The sequence below is a fragment of the Myotis davidii genome, unplaced genomic scaffold (assembly GCF_000327345.1).
Source record: "Myotis davidii unplaced genomic scaffold, ASM32734v1 scaffold441, whole genome shotgun sequence".
Classification (NCBI taxonomy): Eukaryota; Metazoa; Chordata; class Mammalia; order Chiroptera; family Vespertilionidae; genus Myotis; species Myotis davidii.
The window spans coordinates 529,253-548,436 of NW_006291818.1; the positions used below are offsets into that span (position 1 = coordinate 529,253).

Genomic DNA, 19,184 nt, shown 5'->3' on the forward strand with positions numbered 1-19,184 from the left:
GAGGTTGGGGGTTATTGGGAAATGAGGACACATTTGTAATACCTTAACCAATGAAGAAATTTTAAAAAAAGGATGCACCAATTTAGAGCAAGATTTAAACGCATATCCACGGGAATCATAAGTATCAGTTTCATGCCCAACATTGAGAGTACCCAGATGCCCTTTCCACTCTTTAGAACAACCCCCACCCCCCGGGAGAGGTTTGGGTAATGCAGGGTAACGTGGGGTTTAGGGAGACAGCGAATGGAGAGTTTCCTTGCACGCCTGCTCATGTAGCTGTTCCTGCCGGATGTTACAGGGATCTTTAGGAATGCCTCCACCCGCTACACTGGGAGCAGCCTCTGGACAGGGTCCGCTCTACCTCCAGGGCGAGCACCGGCACATGCTTCTTGAATGACTGAAGCAGTGTGAGACCAGAGATCAATCCCTGGGGGCAATTTTCAGAAGCTGAGGACCTTCCCTGAGCGAGTGAAGGGCTAGTGTCACTTCCCAAGAAGAGCCCGCAATGCGAGTCGAGATGCTGAGAAAAAGCAGCTCATGGGCCTTTCCTGGCTGGTGACGCTGGGAGCCTCTGAGGGAGGCGTGAGGCTTGTGCTGCGAGCAGGTGTGTAGCAGGACGAAGGACAGATGGGAAGGGCTGGCAGTGCAGGCGGATTGGCATGGGAAATTGGTGCCAAGTTGAATGATACCAGTTTTATTTTTGGGCCACTTGTCAGAAGTCACCGGAAAGGCAGGCACCCGGGGCCTTCTGGCGGACACCTGCTCTGGCCTCACCACTCCTCCCTGCCCCGTCTGCTTCCTGCACTGAGCGCAGGGGCTGGGCCCCGCTGGTCTCCTCTCTGCTCAGCCCACGTGGCAGTGGGCTGGTCGCATACACAGGTATGCCGGTCGCAACATAAAGCAAACAGTGGGACTGGGAGAGGCCGGGGAGGGATGACAGGGCGTTGGGGTTGGGTGGATGTCTCATCTGATAGGGTGTTTGGGGCAGTCCTATGGGCCGAGAAAAGCAGGTTGTATCTGGCCTGACCCTTGTGAAGTCCAGAGTCCATCTAGTCCCTGCGAGAAAACTCAGCTGCCATCACCATAGACCCGCTGCTCCTCGTACTCACAGAGTGATGGGGATTTTCTGTATTTCGAGGTCTGTTCCCAGGAGTGACATGGTAAACGTTGGTTCCACTGGCTTCTCAATTTGGTTGAGAAACTGGATCTTGAACTGATAATGATAAACTGGGAGTGGGGCAGGGGGAGGAGAGGGAGAGAGAAAGAGAATTTAATCAGAAAATGTTTAAATTTAAAATGCTGAGGGAAAAGCCTGGATGAGTAGATACCTCTTCCCCCCACCCCCATAATTCTATTCACAGGTGATAGAATTCTAAATGCCTTTTATTTCCTTTTTCTTTCTCTGTATTTCCTAAATGTCTTGAGAAGACTTCTATTGTGTTTGTAAATTAATAATAATAAGCATTATCCAACAAAAGGAGGTAGAACAGGAGTACCGTATATCTGGCATTGTCCCACCTTCTGGATGCGATTCTGTTGGACTACCCCATGTATTTAGTAGGGGTCCCCTTTCATAGATCAAAGAGTATATGCCTTTTGGGCACCGACAAAGGCAAGAGGCACACTGCCATGTTTACGTTTGCCTATTCGATGGGGTCAGTGTTGGGGTGAGGTAGAATTCTAGCTGAGACATATGCCTCAGTGACCACAGACCTATATTCTGGGGCGGTTCCTGGGAACTAGTTCTGGGGGGTTCAATGAGCACATTTTCCAATGGAAATAGATAACTTGAGTTCTAGTACTTGGTCCCAAAAGTTTTCCATCAGAGCAAATGTCCAGAATGTCCTTCTACTGGGTTGTTTGGAAGAGAAAATGTACTTTATTCTTTTTTACCTAAATACAGTCTATATTTCATTAACAAAAAAAACACATTGCTTACTAGTAGGCAGGTGTTGTTACAGATTTCACATTGCATCATCTCATTAACTTGTCATAACAGCTCTATGAGGTAGGCAGTGTAATTATTATCTTCATTTTATAAATCAGAAAATCAGGGCTCAGGAGGTGAAGTGACTAGCTCAAGGTCACACAACAGCATCTGTGCTCTTAGCCTGGACCCATTGCCAAGGTTCCTGAGATGGCCTTGGCTTTGCGTGCATTGTTATACCAACCAGCTGTGAGGCTGTTTTCAAAATTCCCCTACCTCATTCCAAATAGGCTGATGGCTGCTCAGACTTCTTTTCCTTGTTGTGCCCGTATTCTGTAAGTACCTGCAGCGTTTTACTCACAGCTCCAAGATTGCAAACAGGCTTAACGAGGCATGACAATGAGATGGAAAGGACTGCCTAGAGCCCTAAGTTGAAAAGTAAGTACCTGCAGCGTTTACTCATAGCTCCAAGATTGCAAACAGGCTTAACGCGGCATGACAATGTGATGGAAAGGACTGCCTAGAGCCCTAAGTTGAAATGGGTTCTGAGACCATGTCCAGGCCCTTGAGAACACTAGCGTCTGTCTTGGGCAAAGGATAGGGGATTTATGGTATGCTTGCTGCGTACTTGCCTTTCCTGTTGTAGATACTGACCAGTCCACTAGTCCTGACACAGTGCCTTGCACATCGTAGGTGCTTCCTTAACATTTGTGGGACGAATGACCTGATAGTTCAATTGGGAGTATCAGGATATGTAGTAACATTTAGCAAGATGGAAGATCACCTCTAGAATTCAAGGCCTGACTTTTAAGCTTTGTTATACGAGAATTCCTACTGGGAAGCAGAGATCCTAGAGCTAGCCATGTGGCCATCCATTTCGTGTACCCAGCATGTGGAAATTCATCATCCTCATGAATCATTCTACTAACTCCTAAAAGGCGCATTTCCACCGGAGGTTAGTAGCTGCACACAAACCTAGCAGCTGTGGCTAATGGAGTGTTGCCAACACCCCAGCTGCAGGGTGTGCCTGTATTGCTGGGTTTCTGGGTTATTTATACAAACCCACCCTTTGGCACAAACTGACCTTCCCATTGGGCTTTGCGGTGGATTTACTCCAGTGACCTGTACATCACAGGTGCTTAAACCCTCCAGCCCAGAACAAAGTAGTTTGATACTCTCAGGACTATGGGACTGTGGATGAGAAGTAAGATAAGGGCTGTGGTCAAGTCCCAGGAAGGGTCCCCAAACCTTTGGGTGGTGGTGGTGAAGACAGGGACTCTGTCCTATGATCTCAGAAGCCTCTGGAGAGGTCTTACACTATTTAAGGTCTGTCTAGGGAACTCTGTTACAAGAGAATAGTGTTATTGGTTGAACTAAGGCCGGAAGGAAAGGTCTTCCCCAAGATACTGGCCATAGGCATGGGTCCAGGACGTGGGATGATGGGGACAGCATGAGGTGGGAGGACTGAACTCGGGGCAACGTCCTAATGAGGAGGCAGAGCATCTTCCAGAGTACCCATGAACACCACTAGCAACCAATGTCCACCTAGTTTACTATGCATTCACCGGAAGTCTCCCGGTGCTCAGCCCACTGCTAAAAGCTGTCAGAGGTAAACAAGTGAGGGTGCAACTGGCAGTGTGCATGATAATAATGCGGGCTAATATTTATTTCAACTGCAAATGTTTTGCATCTATTATCCCATTTAATTCTTATATCATGACCTTTTAGAGCAGGGCTAACTGAAGCACAGAGAGGGTACAGGTAGTAAGTAGTGTAGCAGGGATGTATCTGGCTCCAGAATTAAACTAGTAAAATATTTAAACCTGAGACCAATAGCTTTATGTACCATAGGGAAATAACTGAAGTGTGGAAAGAAGATTTAAGTTTAAAAATGTCATAACAGAATTATCTAATTAAAAATAAACCAGAAGCACCCTAAATATTCAAGAGTAGAGGAATGACTATGGACTCTTAGTGACAATTAAGATAACTACTATTTAGCTCTTTACTGTGTCCCAGACACGGAGCTAATGATTGCACCTAAATAAATATTTCATTTCTCTCTGCAACAACTTTGTAAGATGCCTACTTCGTTCTCCCTCCAGCATCATTGTACAAACAGAGAAGCCGAAGGTAAGGAACTTGCCTGTTGTCGTGCGGGAGAGCTGGTAAGCTGCAATTAGACGTTAGTCTGCAATTCCAAGCTCAAGTTCCCAGCCATGTGATTTACTCTTATGAGCTCATTAAAAGATACTTTTGGAATGATTTCAGTGCTTACAGAAGAGGGGGTGGGGGGACCCAAACAACAGCCAGGCTATTAGACTGCACATGTAACATGAGACTGACTCTAAAACAGAATGCACAGAAGGAGAGGCAGCCACAGAACGGTTAAGAGTGCTTATCTCTGGAGAAGGTAGAGTGATTTCTCATCTCTGCCTTTTTACAAGTTCCGCATTTTCTGCAATAAGCGTGTATTCTTTCAGGATCTCGTTGGAAAAAGAAAAGCTTTGAAAAGTATTAAGAAAGCAAGCAAGGGAGTTAGCAGCTGGGCGGGCTTGCGTGCCTGTGTCACCCCCTGCCTGGTGGGCACCAGAGTCCATGTCGTTTCTCCCCGAAGCCGTGTGGGTTATATTAATGTTGTGTCTCCACAGGGCACAGCACACACCAGGCATGGAAGGCCCGCGAGGGCCCTTTGTGTGAAAACAAGGCAATAAAGACCTACAGGTGAATAGAACTAGTGAGAAAATAGCTCCTATTTGTTGAGATCTACTATGCATTCGGCTACGTACTGTTTTACATACGTTGTTTTTGTCCTCATAACAAGACTAAAGAAGGACAACATGCTGGTTAGACAGCGTGTTCTACGCCGACCCTTGCTATCTCCATTCACCCTCTGCCCGCTCTGAACCCCAGGTGTGACCCCACAGCCTACACTGCCCAGGCTGCCTTGCAGGATGGTTTGTGGTTGAGACTGACCTCTTGGGAGGCATCAGCAGGAGATCAGAGAGAGGTCAGGCTGTTTTTCTAGTTTCTTCCTGCTCTGGAGCCTGACAGCACAGTAACTGCACCCCACCCCTCCCCAGCTCCTATTCCCCTGGCTTTTCCCACCACTCGCTCTTCCTGGCCTGTTGCCAGGTTCGGGGTGCAGTGACACCCTACGTTGGTTGCTTTAATATTGCCTGCCAAGTGTAAGGAGTCCTGCATGCTCTTTTTTTGGTGACTCAGGCCAGGGGAGTCCTCTTTTCTGCTGAAACCCAGACAGATAGGGTGTCAGTGATCCTGGAGAATCAGAGAAGGAGGCAGAGGCTTTGGAGAGCAGTCCAAGGTCCCCTCGATGGTAGGAGGTGGAGCAGAATTTGAACCCAGGTGTCTGATTCCAAAGACCCTTCCTACAGTCTCCTGGGGCTCTGGCCCCATAAGCTGGATCTGCCCTTTGAACACAGAGCAGGCACTCAGCCCCTAAAGGAAAGCTGTGGTCAACACCTGCTCGACGAAGCCACGAGACCAAGTGGCTGCCGCTCTCACCGTGGACATCACCCTGGGCTGTCGCTGCCGGGATCCCTCCCACCTGTCCCGGAATGTTCGCCCGAGCGGGGACGAATGTTCCCTGTCTCTGTGCTGGAGGTGGGCTTTTGTCTGCCTTTGTTCTTAAATTGCCAGTCGGAGGAGATTGATTTCCATGTCTTAGATGCCATGGTTCCCTGATCCTGGGGCAGGTGCTTGTGTAAAACCCAGGTCCGCTTAGAAGACTGCAAAGGTCCCTGTAGCTCTCACATCCACGGAATGAGAAGCATCTGTCCCTTCTCCTCATCCCACGGGGTCTCCCTGGGGTAAGAGCATTGCAGAAAGTCAGGACCTGCCATGTGTCAGCTGTAGGGGCCGAGTGAGCTCACAGATGTGTGGACCGCAAGGAGGGCCCCTCGTGTCCATGGGAGCCCGCTCGCCGGCAGACAGGGACTCCCGTGTCTCCTGCACAAGGAAAGTCACTTTTTTGGAGAAGTCTTGACATTAATATTTTTTAAAAAGAAATATACTGAGAACTTACATATTATTTATTCTTATTTTGAATTTTTCTATGTGTTTTTCTTGGGAAAAAAGAAAAGACAACTTGTCTATCATCCCACGCCTCCTTCCAGAGCAATGGTGTGTTTAGAAGATTAAGGGGAAAAAGCGTGAGCGATTTTGCTCACTTTAGGACATGTTTAATAAGGGTTTTAAAGAGTGATGCAGGGAAAATGCTTTTGACCCCTTGAGTGCAAGGAGGCCAGCCAGCACACACACTCCTCAGGGCAGCAGGACAGACTATTTCAGGTCTGAAAGGTGAAAACCAGGAAATAGTCCAAGAACCCCTATCGAGATCATGCAAACTCCCCCTGCGGCAGGGACGCCGCCCCTGAAGAGCCTCCTCACCCGTCCTCTGGGTTCAGACACCCTGGGCTCTCACCCCGCGTGAACCCACTGGCGCCACTTCAAACAGCTTAGAGTGGTTTCCACAGGCAGCACGGGGAGCATCAGGCTGTGAAATTGATGAAGAGAGAACATTTTTCTTCTTTTCGTTTTCGGGCTCATGGAAGACACGATTTTGAAGCGTTAGATACTGGCTCTGGGAGACAGCAGGACTCCCTTTGCGAACATCAAAGCGGCCTGCTTTCCCGTGTATCGATTTTCTCCAGTGGAGATGGGAGGTGGATCTCCTGCTTTTCTGCAGCACCCAGGGCTTGCTCCTCCATCTGGGATGCCTCCAACCCAAGAGGGAGGCTGACGATCACGGGGACGGAGAGGCCCTCGGGTGGTGGTGTGCAGAAGGCCACCATGCGAGGCGGCCAGCCCTTGTGGGGGTGCTGGTGGAATGAACCCGGAGCAGGCTCAGAGGAGGAAGAAAAGGGGCGAGTGGTGGCATTAGCATGTGTGTGTGTGTATGTGTGTATGTGTGTGTGTATGTGTGTGTGTGTGTGTGCGCGCGCGCACACACGTGTGCCTAAGTTGGTGAATAGAGTGTGCTTAACTGTAAGCCCCCATTTAAGTGATACCCAATGTCACAAGATTGGATGCTTGTTCCTTCCGTGGGTAGTTGCTCTTGTGCTGGGTAAGAGAATAGGGGAGTGTGTGTGAGTGTGTGTGTGTGTGTGTGTATGTGTGTGTGTGTGTGCATAGGAATGTTGTGTCATGTGTATGTGTGTGGTTGGTGTCCTGATGCCCACTGTTTATGCCATGGTGTTTCATGGGGCATGTCCTCACCTAGGTTGCAGTTCAGCTCATCACCTACCACTACGTGCTGGGGAGCTCTCACAGCCTCTCGGAAGGAAGCTCAGTGTCCTCCTTTAAAAAGGGTGCTGTGCTCCCTCACGGGGTAGTGGCGGATGTGACGGCATGTGCAGAAGTGCCTGCTTCTAGAAGGTATTAACCCAGTGACACCTGATCCTGTCCCACATGCTGGACTGACCAGGCATGGTTCTGAGCCCCACCCATAGGTGCCAGTTTTAGTGGTTCACCCCATTCGCACAATCACTTCGTGGCCCACAGAGGTTTTGTCACTAGGTCAAGGTCACATACGTGGCTGGCAGCAAAACCCAATTCTGGACACTCCTTGTCCTAAACCCCAGCCTGCACTCTCCTGTCTGTGCTGCTTCCTCCGGAGCTCTGCCTGGAAATCAGTGAACACCTTCCAAAGAGGTAGCTGGGGAAAGCCAAAGACACAGACTCCCCCAGTCACAGCTGGTCATCTCGCCAACCAGGAGAAGAGTGCTTTGCCAGCTGCAGCAGCAGTGCAAGCAAGTTTCCATGCTCCACAGGGCCCCAGCATAGGAAGGGTGGGGGGAGGGGAGAGAGAGAGAGAGAGAAAGAGAGAGAGAGAGAGAGAAGGGGGGGAGAGAAGAAGTGGGAGGGAGAGAGAGAGGGAGAAGAGAGGGAAAGAAAGAGGAGTGAGGGAGAGAGAGAGGGAGGGAGGGAGAGAGAGGAAGAGAGAGATAGAGAAAGAGAGAGAGAGAGGGAAAGGGGATGAGATGGAGCGAGAGATTGGGGGAGGTGTGTGGGGTGAAAGGGGCAAGGGCAGTGAGATCAGAGGCCTAGAGTCAAACCCTGCCATGTGCTACTACAAAGGATATGCTTTGGGAAGATTTAACTTCTTTGAAACTCAATTTTTTTATTGGAAAAGTCATCAATCACCGTCCCCACCCACCTGTCTCTGCCTGTCCCTATCTCTCGGTCCGTCGCTCTGAGTCGTTGTGAGGACTAAAGAGTAAATGAGGTCACTTGTGCCGCACATCCCGCGTGGAGCCTGGACAGGGCGCCTCTGGGTGCCACCCCCTCCCCTCCGCGCTCTGCCTCATCTGACTGCCGCCAGGACTAATTAGATACAAGGAGGATTTACTCAATGCGGATTCGCTTCTCTCCCTTTCTCTTAAAAAACTGGCTCCAAGCTGGTAAAGATTCCTCCTGAGAGAGTGAGAAGGGAAGTGGGCGACACATCCCCTCCTTCCACTCAGCTCCTGTCCCCCAGTTCCCCGCACGCTGTCCTCTCCCAGTGTTTCCCGCGTTCTGGCGGACGGCTGGATGGCTGCAGAAAATAGATCCTTTGATGGTTGTGTTGAAATATTTTGGGACCCAGAGGAACGAGGGCCTAGTAGTCATCCTCTGTGCAGCTACAGCCAGGAGGTGATTTGTATCTTGCCCAGCCAGACCCCGCACTAAAATGCAGAATGCAATTAGCTGTCCTGGAAGAATGCGGGTTGTGGGTTCTCTGTAACCAGGGCTGGGCAAGTCTGTTCTTTCACAGATTGGTACCCACTCATCAGACGCTGGAGGCGGCCAGCGAAACAGGGGCCTGAGTCAGAGCTGATGGTGGCCACGGTGGGTGGGGACGGGTGCAGCTCTGGTGGCTTGGATTACAGGCTTCCTGCCAGCACCGGCCATAACTCTGTGGCGATGGGACCTATTTCTGTGCTCTCTGCTCTAGCCACCACGCACTTGAGCACTGGAAGGGTGTCAAGGGTGATGCAGGAATTACGTTTTTTATTTAATTTAATGTAAATAGTTTAAATAGCCACGTGTGGTTGCCGGCTGCCATATTGGATGACAGCATTACACAGCCTGCAGCACCCGGTGAGCAGCTGCTCCCACACAGGCGGAGTCTCACCCACGTGGGATTCCCGATAAGGGGTTTAGGACTTGGCGCACCGGAAGGACTGAGGCAGAACTGGGGAGGGCTTGGAGGGCCCGGGGAGGGGAGGGGGCCAAGCAGGCCACAGGGTATCACTGGAAGCTCGGTCAGGGGCTGGGGGTTTGGCTTCTACCAGCTTCAGGCAGCCCTGCCTCCAGGATCACCGGCCCTGTAGGTCCGATTTTCATCCATATGGGCAGCGGGTGATAAAGAGACCCGAGTGTGGTCTCCAGGGCACTCCTGGCCTGTGTTCCTGGGACAGGACTGAGCGTAGGCCGCCTGGCAGGGGTTTGGTCTCCCCCTGTCCCTCTGAGGCAGGGACTCTGCCTGCCTGGCTCGAGGAATGTGTGAAGAAGAAATGAGTAAGTGATCACATCAGTTTGGGTAGCTACTGTGTGAGTACTGCCGCCCCAATGCGATTCTTGGGCCTCCTTAATAGGAAGGGAGCTCACACCGCAAGCCTGGGGTGGTCGGGCACATGGGACCTTGGCGAAGGGAGGAGCTCAGCCTGGTTGTGCTGCTGCTCTTTCTTCTCCTAGCCCCTCTGTGGACACTCCTCTCCCTCCCCCAGCTCCAGGCCCCAAGCAGGTCTCCTCAGGCTGGGCCACACTCCTCCCGTCACATGCCCAGCCCTGGAAGCAGAAAATGACCCTTCTTTCCAGCTGATCTCAAGAAGAAAGCAGCGCCCCCCCCTCTCCTGCCTCCGTCACCCCCACAGGCAGACCAGGGCAGGTTGCTGGGGTGACGACAATCACTCAGCAGTTGTTGGGAGGTCTGGGTCTGAGTGCTGGCGCTGCCCAGGATCCACTGGGTGATCCCGGGCAAATGATTCCCCCATTTGGGCCTCGGTTTCCCTGTCTGTGAAATTGGCGGGTTGAACAGTCCCTCAAAATGCTAGCACTCCGGGATTAAAGTAGAGCCAGTGAACGGCGATGATCAGGGAGGCTTAATCACTCCGGGTGGCTTTGCCGTGTAAAAGAGGAGCTGGTTAACCCAAACGGATGTCTCACTGGCGCCCTGCGGCCTGTGGCGGGGGAGCTCCCGGAAGCAGGAGGCCTTCCACATTCCCTCCCTTGCTCCCAGGTACAGGCCGCTCCACCCGCGAGGCATAGGCAGCAGGGGGGACCCCCTGCCCTCAGGTGGCAAAGATCCTGTCCTCACCCAAGTACTCTCAGAAGCTACCAACCACCCACGGCGGGTTTCTGTGGTTCCTAGGCTGGCTTGGCCCAGGGCAGGGAAATCTAACTGGAGGGCACAAGTCCAGATAAACAGAGGAATCCTGAGCCTAGAAAATAAGTGGCCGGGAGCTTGAACTTGGGAGCCTGGGAGTGAAAAGGAGCTCTGGACTGGGAGCCGATGTGCCTGGTGCGAGGCCTCCCTCCAGGCTGTGGGCAGATTGCTCCGTCCGGGTTTTGTTCTCCTTTTAAAAGGGGACATATAGCAACAAGCCTGGCCAACTTGCTTGGCTGATGTGGGAGCCACAAGGAATCCATGGCTGCATCTCAGGTTTTGCATAAGATGCTGTGCAAATGCAAAATATGGTGACGATGCATTCACCTTCTGCAGGAACAAATATTTGCATGGAAGCAATCAAACAACACAACACAGGCTCCCCTCCCCTCCAAGTGCAGGCGAGCATGAGCTAACTCACTCTCGAGCTGGTTTAAGGATTAGGCAGGAATGTGAATGGCAACAGATGTCGCCTGGCTCCCTCCCGGAAAATGGAGGCTTCATTGGAGTATTTCTCTGCTGGCTTCAGTCCAAGCCGTGGCCACAGCCCTTTCTCTGACCTCCCGTTCAACCCAGGGAAGGGCAGGGGCTTGGTTTCTGCCCGAGGTGAGGGTCTGACTGGGAAACATTGGCAGCTGAAATTCATCTTGGCAAGGCCTTGACAGGGCCATGATCTCCTGTAACATCAGCTAATTTAAACTTTTGGGGAAAAGAGGAGCCACAGATGTAGCCTGGAGCTGTATTTCCCATGGGGGCCAGGAGCAGAGGAAAGCACTGGGTCCTAGACAGGATTTGGAGACACCACCCGGTCCCTGTAACAACGAGACTTGGGTGGTCCAGGGCCCCCTTCAGGGCACCCTGGCAATGGGTGAAGAGAGGCCAACCCTCAGGTAACAGGCCTGGAGCACCAGCACAGATTGTTCCAGAAAGAATTCAGGCTTTCTGTTAGCACTTGGCAGCATGGTGGCCACATTCTTGGGAGGAACGAGGCCTTGTCAGTATCACTGCAGGGAATCTGTGCAGTTTCAGAAACACTAAAACCGAACCGGAAGCCATTCCAGGAAAAGACTTGGGGGAATTCTGGGCCCTCAGGTAGCGTGAAGGCTGCGGGGCCCACACTCACCTTTGAACGGGGCCTGGGCTCGCGTCACCAGGAAGAGCTGCTTGCTCTTCTTGCTCTGCCCGCCCTGGCGGATGTGGTAGCCCAGCGTGTTGCAGCGGCCCTTCTTGCAGTCCAGGCACAGGCCCTGGCTGAAGCTGTCCATGCCGCTGCACTGGTAGGCCGTGCTCTGCAGGTTGGGGTGCTCCAAGGAGTCGATGAAGAGGTGCACCGACCGCTCGTGGGCGCATTTTATGGTCTGGGTGAAGGCTGGAACACAGGGCAAGAGGGACGTTAGCCCCCTTTAATCCAACGGCCCTTCAGGGCAGAGGAGCAGCACTTTAGGATGGGGAGGGGTGCTGCTGAGGTCGACCTGCTGACAGTGGTGCAAGTCTTAAGCGGCCGAAAACATCAGAAACAGGAGACCCCTCTCAGCGGCTTAGTGCGGAGGCCTGGTCCCAGGCACCCCGCGACCACGGCATGCTATGTATGGTAGGTGTTTTGAAAGAAACTCCAAGTCACTAAGAAAATATCAGGTTATCTAAGCAAGCAGGACCGCGTAATTCCACTGGAAACATTTCTTTCTAAAGTGGTTGAAAACGCACATGCTGATGCCTCGGTGGTGAGTTGGCCGGGAAAGGCTTGTGTGGGATGCCACTGCTCTTACTAAAGCAGCGGTTCTCAACCTGTGGGTCGCGATCCCTTTGTTGGTCGAATGACCCTTTCACAGGGGTCGCCTAAGACCATCCTGCATATCAGATATTTACATTACGATTTATAACAGTAGCAACATTACAGTTATGAAGTAGCAACGAAAATAATTTTATGGTTGGGTCACAACATGAGGAACTGTATTTAAAGGGCCAGAAGATTGAGAACCACTATTAACTAGAGGGAGGGAAACGAGGGCTGGGTGCGGTAATGGCTCACGAAGGGTCTTTGAGAGCCCAGGCCTCTGACGGTCTCCCTTCTGCCCCGAAACAGCCATTGCGTCCCTGGGTAACTGGCCTGGGACACCAGCTGGGGGATGGGCTTCCAGAGAACACAGCCCAGGGACCAGGTCCTCACGGCCCTAACCCCTCCAGCAAGCTTAGGAGGTTTCACTACCTTTTGTTTTCTTCCCCTGAAGTCTCCAAATCTCAACCTAATCTTTAGTAAATGATATTCCTAGTGTGTTGAGGAGCCATCACCAGGCATGGGAAGTACCTATTGGGAAGGCGGAGCACAGGGGACTTTGCCCAGAGCTCTTTCCCAAAGAGCCGTCACCTCAGTTCTTGGTCCCTACCGTCTGCTCCCGCTCATCCACTCCCCGCATCTTCACACAGTTCCTGCCTCTACACCTGCATCTGCATGCGGCTCCTCGAGGCAGCTGTTACCAGTGAAGACACTCAGCAACTCCCTCGAGCTCACCTGGCCTCACCCAGGCGGTGAGGATGGCAAAGCAGCGACCAACTTCCCTTCTGCCCAGCGATGGGGGCGAGAACCACCCCAGAATGGGATCACTTTCCAACACAAGGATGAAGAACTCGGAGAGGAACCACGCCGAGGACAGGCAAGTTAAGTAACTGGACTCGGCCCCATCACTTTGGAGTTTAGCACACAAGAGTCAACAGCACTCACTGGTCAGGGAGGCACGTCCTGGGCTGCTAGCTACTGAGCGCCATCCTGGAGGTCTGTGCTGAACTCCGGGAGGCGTGGGCCTGGGAGGGGGGCTGGATGGACAGGCAGCGTGGAGGGGCGATGACTCCAGGGGGATGTAAGGAATGGCAAGGGAAGTGCCCAGAAGGTTCTCTCAGGCGTGGGCGGCTGGAAGGCTGGGCGTCCGGCCAAGATGAGATAATGCCGAATGTAAAGGTCCTCCTGATATGGGAGAGGTGGTGGTGACGCGCTCACAGAGAGCGTGTTCTCAGCGGGTGTCGGATGATCGGGGTGAGACAGTGGTGTGCCGCGGTGGGCGTCGCCAGCTGGCTTTCAGTGAGCTGGCGTGCTTTAATTAGGATAATATTTTGTAATAACGAGAAATTTGAAATGTTTATGGAAAGTGTGGTATTTGCTGTCAGTTTTGTTTTTTGACCCTGTGCCTGTTATCAATGTACCTGTTAATGTTTTGGATTTGAGAGAGACGTGGGCTCACAAGCCAGATGACGCCACAGTCGGTGTTTGCCCCGAGCTAAGGGAAGTCATGAGGACGCATTTAGAGCTGAACTTCGAATGGGAAGAATCTCAGTCTGTCCGGGAGGACCGGCTGACGAAACCTCACCGGGTGGGAGGAGGATTCCCACTCTGAGAGACCAGGGGTCAAGAAGTCCCGTCTATTGTGTGGATCCTCATGGGAGCCAGGACAGTGGGAGCCGCCTGAGCGAGGAAGGGTCTGGAGAAGGTAGAATAGCCTCAGGCATCAAGACTCCACTTTGAGAAGGACCACTACCCTAGAGAGACTTTGCACCGAGTCGGGGTCAGGGCGGGGATTCCTGGTGGTGCCCTCAGCTCATCCTCAGAGCTTGGGCTCCAAGGACCCCTGTCTGAAAGAGGAGGGGCTGCTGGGGGAACACCAGCCCTTACTCACTGCCACAAGCCCCCCTCTGAACGGACTTGGTGAGCACACACCCGGGGCCCTCTATCCTTGCCAAATGCTTCCCAGAATCCACACAGTGGGTAGATTCCACTGGATCCAGAGGCCCCGTGCGAGCGTGGGGAGTGCAGGCCAGTGCTCTTGGCCGCGTCTCCTTCCTCACCATTTAGGCCGTGCTTGGTGATGTGCTTGTAGAGATCTAGGAAGTGGCAGCCAGGCTGGAAGGAGCCGCCGTTGGGGTAGAAGTCATAGTGTGCGACGGGCTCCTTGATGCCCACGCTCAGGCCCATGTGCTCCCGGGTGAAGGTGTGGATGGCGTCCACAAAATTGGCGTCATCTGGTGAAAGACGGTCGTTGGGAGAAGCTCCTTCAAACATAGGGCCGGCGGCGTCCAACCCTGACGGAGAGCAAGGGCACGGTTCAGTGGCACCAGGGAGGGAGAGAGGAAGTGCTCTTTTCAGCTTTTTCACGCTGTTACACATTCATGAGTGGCAGGAAGAAGAAAATCCCCAGGCCTAATCTTTCTCTAGGAAATCTTGCCGCAACATTTGTGCAGTAAAACCCCCCAGTACTTCGTGGTGCTGAAAATTGAACACGTTGCGCATTATCTGTGGGGAAAAGCGGCTTGCAGGAGCTATGCAGTGTTGGAGATCAGGTGATGAGGGAATACTTGATTTATTTAAGCAAATCAGTTTTAAGTGCCTCTCAAGCTACTTTCAGGAGCATCTGTTTGCATACAAAAAACCCACTGTGCTCCTGGTAAGTAGCTCTTGCCGACCCATCGAACACGGATTTATTTGCCAGCATGTCGTCAATAATTTTCCTAAACAAGCTGGCGTTTCTCCTACACTCATGCCATCTCACTGGACTGTCCCGCCCAGCCTCGGGACATCACGCTCCCTGGTGAGAACACTGTGAGCAGATAGGACTGCCCAAGCTCTGGGCCTCCAGGGCCAGCCGTGCTTGCCTGAGGCGAGTGGCGGCTCCTGGCTGAGCCCAGGTGGGGAGCATTTATGCACGCAAGGTTTTTTTCTCCTTCCTTCACCTTCTCTGGAAGGCCCTGTGATGTCCCACAGGAGCTCTGGCTTTCATCCCTGCCGGGGGCGAAGGAGCGGGCAGGAGGCCTGGGCGCGCCTGTTCTCCGGCACTCCGCAGTCACACACAGAATGTCTGGGTGATTTATATTCCCGTCTCCATCAGGCTGACTGCAAGCGGTCAACAGGGGCATCAGCTGCCTCTGACGTGTGGCCCTGGCTAATAAGGCCCAGAATGAAGCGGGCCCTGGGCTTGATGTGGCCTCGGGGGCTCTGGCTCAGCCTTGAGGTCCGGTTCCTGTGGAGGGAGGGCCTGCTCACACCCAGGCTACTGAGTGTTACGTCACAGCCGTGGGGCACAGTGATTGGTTCAGGGACCAGGCCTCCCAGTCACCGGCAAGATGGAAAAAAAGAAAAGGATTCTCATAACGACAGATTTACTTGGTTTACATGTCTGCCGTTATTCCTGTCTTTTTTCAAATTAAATTAAATGTCCTCTTTTATGAAGTAATAACAGTAGGTAGTAGTTGCTAAAAATGTTCTTACTTGATAAAATGAAAGGTCATAGCAATGCTATTCATCTTACATTTCCTTTGGATTGTTTTAGCCTGTGAATGTGGGTTTAGCCTGCTCGGCTAAAGGATGAGTAGGAGTTTTGGGTAGACTAGGGCTGGGTGGATGAGTGGCAGTGAGCTACTCCAGGCACAGGGAACCGTGCATGCAAAGGCCCGGAAGCACAAGTGGCCACCGCATGTTTGTAAAGTGGAGAAATGTCTGGTGCTCTGGCAGCTTAGAGTTACCGGAAGGGAACTGCTGGAGGAGACCCTGGGGCTCTGGGGACACTGCACTGAGAAGGCCTTGCCTGGGCCATTGTAGGAATCCTGGGCCTCGGGGGCGTGGCCGGGGAACCGTCTGATCAGGTGTGTTTTCCTGATGTGACTCTGGGGCAGCCTGAGGAGTGGGAGGAGAGGCCTTCTTGCATATTTTTATCTCTTCCTGGGTATCCAGGACTATTTCCTGGGGAGAGCAGCTACAGTGTTTGGACAGGCTCAAGCCTCGGACCAATGAGAGGGCACAGTCCTCTCATGGAGACGTGCAAGTCCCAGCTTGGAGGGCAGGGCCCTCCCAGCACAATTATAGCCAACAGCTGTAGCTGTACGCTTGAACCTATGGTCCGAACACGGGGCCCCACGTGTCTGAGTAACGTGGGCTTGATAGGGTTCAGGTGCATGTAATTGAGTAGATTAGAACATTGTAAACATCTTGTCCACGCCCTGACTTTGCCTCGTGGAATCTGGCTATCAAATAAAGACTTGGGTTGCGGGTGTCGTCGCTGTCTCTCCGTCAGAGAAGCAGCGTTTCGCTGAGACCCAGCTTTCATCCTCTTGTCTGTCTTTTCTAAATCCTTCACGGCTCCCCCAACCCTTGGCCGTGCTGGCGCGGCACAATTTCCGAGTTGGTATAGAGCTTGGGGTGAGGTTTTTGGAGCAGAGCTTCCTCTCTCAATCCAAATGGGTCCCAGAGTAAGACCAGTGTGTTTCACAAATGTGGAAACTGAGGCACCAGCATAGTTGATGTTACAGCGCAGGTAGGACTGTGGTTTTTAAACTGATTCACGTTGGGCTTTTTAAACTACAGGTTGAAAAAGAAACTTTCCTGCTACAAAAGTGGACAGAAGGTCTACTTTTCTGATCCTGTTTGGCCTGAAGGGGCGAGGCATTTGAGGGAAGGCAGTGGGAATGGAGGCTGTGATTTCGCCTTCTCTCGGAGCAGCTGCCTATGGCGGTGCTTACGTTTCACACGGCGCTCCCAGTCCTCCCGTGAACCCCAACACAGCGCCAGGGAGGTGGGGCGTGTTCTCTGTGAGACTGTCAGAAAGCATGTGCGTGCCCCACGCCCCGCGCAGTTTAGAGACGACAGTTGTTAGTCACCAGGCATGGGTACCTGTAATTCTCCCAATCTTTTGCTTTCCGCCGATGTAGCTGCCAGCGAACCCCGAGACGTGCGCGCCCAGGCTGTACCCGATGAGATGAACGTTGCTTCGGGAAAACGGAGCCGATTCCTGGAAGGCAGGGGAGACGGCTGCAGGCAGGGAATTGCTGCCTGGATATAGGCCTCTGTGGGTGCAGCTTGTTCAGGCTCCCACCCTGTTCTTTGTACCTGATCGCAAATGAGTCGCTTGTTCACACTCTGGTTCCTCCCCTTGCGGACTCCATCCTCCCTCCTTTCAGGCTCAGTGGCCTGGGCCCTGCCTGGTGCTGCTGCCGCCTGCCTGCCCGTCTTCCCCGGATATGAGTGCCCTGCAGAAGCGACCCCACCTGTTCATGTGTGTGGGGTTAGGTGGTTGCCAGGGTGTGTTTAGATCCCTTAGTGCAGTGGTGCTCAACCTTGGCTGCACATTGGAATCACCTGGGAATCGTTTTAAAATCCTGGTTTCTGGGCCTCATCCTCCGGAAGTTCTGTTTCTTTGTTATGGGGTGGGGCCACAACATTAGTAACAAAGATGGGGGTGCAAGTGGTCTCGGTCCCGGGCCTTTCCATTCCTGTGAGTGTGGCAGAGAGGTTCTCCTGTCTGGGCTGGGGTTGGAGACCAGCTGATGCACTTGGCCTCGGAGGGGAAGGGAGAGGAGGGGAGGCTGGGCAGGTCTTACCTCCAACCACCGCAAAATTGCCGCGACCTCCTGGCCCACGAGACGGGTGTTGCGGACGGCGATGGCGTAGTGGTTTTGGGCCAGGCTGATCCAGTCCGCCAGCGCCACGTTCACTGGCTGGGCCAGCTGGGACTTCAGCGCGGCCACCATCTGCCAGATCCAGTCTTCCAGCAAGCCGTCCACCTGCCGTGGGCCCACAGGGCAGTCAGCATCCCCAGGAGGGGCACTGACATCCTCTTTCTCCCTATTCACCCCCTTTTCTTCTCTAACTCTTGCCTAACGCTGGGTCCTTCTCTCCAAGAGAAAGGGCTTGGCAAGGGGTTTCCCAGCCCCAGCGCGAAAATGACATTTGGGGCCAGATGCTTGTTCGCTGGGGGCTGTCCCGTGCACTGTAGGAGGTTGAGCGGCATCTCGGGCCTCCATCCGAGATGCCAGCAGCACCCTCTGTCCCCAGTTATGAAAACCAAAAATTCTGACTTTGCCTAATACTTCCTGGGGGCTACTACCTCCAACCCCCAACTGAGAACCACTGTGTCAGCATTTCCCTATTTTAGGACTCGCCCAGCCTTGAAACAATGGACATTTGTGTCAATAGGGTACTGAAAGCGGACCTCTCCTTCCAGCCTCGGCTGCCACACCAGCCCCTCCCTGATGCCTGCTCTGCTGTACCTCTGAGTCCCACCCACGTCCCCCTCCCGCCCCTGCCCTCACTGCATCCTGCTTGCTTTAGGGACTAGCACCAGGAGCCAGAACATAGAAGGAGCTCAATAAATATTTATGGGGAATTGTTCTATGTATGCACCTTGTTTGAGAACCAATTTGAAGGCACTTCTGATGGGTTCACAGAACAAAGACATTTATGCTGTGTCTTAAAGGATAACTAGGAGTTCTCTGAGAAGAATGGATGTGGTGGTGGTTGAGGGGGGAGGTATCTAGAAGGAAGAGCACGGGCAGAGGTGCAGAATTGCAGAGGGAAAGCCCGGTATGTCTGGGAAGAGGAGAAAAGGAAGGTGTGGTTGAAGGCTTGCTGGCAGAGGTTAAGAGCAAAGCTGATGGCTTGGCATGTCCCCCGGGGTAAGATCCATTCATTTAGTAGAGATTTCCCCAGCCCTGGCCGGGTAGCTCAGTTGGTTGGGCCTCAATCTATGTTAGGTCCCTTCTCTAGGGGCAGAAAAGTCCCCCGCCACTTTCACTGCCAACCCCGATTTCTCTACAGGGACCCCTTTAAATCCTGGTGGGGGGGATTTGCTGGCGGGCTGCAGGAGCCTCTGTGCTATTCTGGGATGGCAATAGAAGCCACCCCACCTCGTGGCTGCACCCACGTGGCGGCATGTGGCTCCCTACTACCCTCGGAGGCAGGCACGGGGTCTGTTTGGTTCATGTGCGGTTGCTAGCCTGCACGTGGCAGGCTCTGGGAGAATGCGTGTTGAAAGAGTGGTGTGGTAGATGGGCCTCTTTTGTTCTCTAGAGCAGACAGATGAGGGTTTCAGGAGAATTTCCAACTGGATGGTA

General features: G+C 52.9%; 1 protein-coding gene across 2 annotated transcripts in view; it reads right to left on the reverse strand.

Moving 5' to 3' along the window:
* The window catches only part of LIPC (lipase C, hepatic), a 129,076-nt gene that overhangs the window by 12,033 nt on the left and 97,859 nt on the right, over window positions 1-19,184 (reverse strand). Inside the window, exons 4-8 of one of the 2 annotated variants that reach the window (XM_006765227.2) lie at window positions 17,673-17,855; window positions 16,966-17,083; window positions 14,151-14,384; window positions 11,440-11,685; window positions 1,110-1,227 (exon numbers count right to left, since the gene is read on the reverse strand). In XM_006765227.2, coding sequence (XP_006765290.1) covers window positions 1,110-1,227; window positions 11,440-11,685; window positions 14,151-14,384; window positions 16,966-17,083; window positions 17,673-17,855 — 899 coding nt within the window. Of the gene's footprint in view, window positions 1-1,109; window positions 1,228-11,439; window positions 11,686-14,150; window positions 14,385-16,965; window positions 17,084-17,672; window positions 17,859-19,184 lie in introns of both variants that reach the window. The other variant, XM_015564967.1, reaches the window with a different exon arrangement.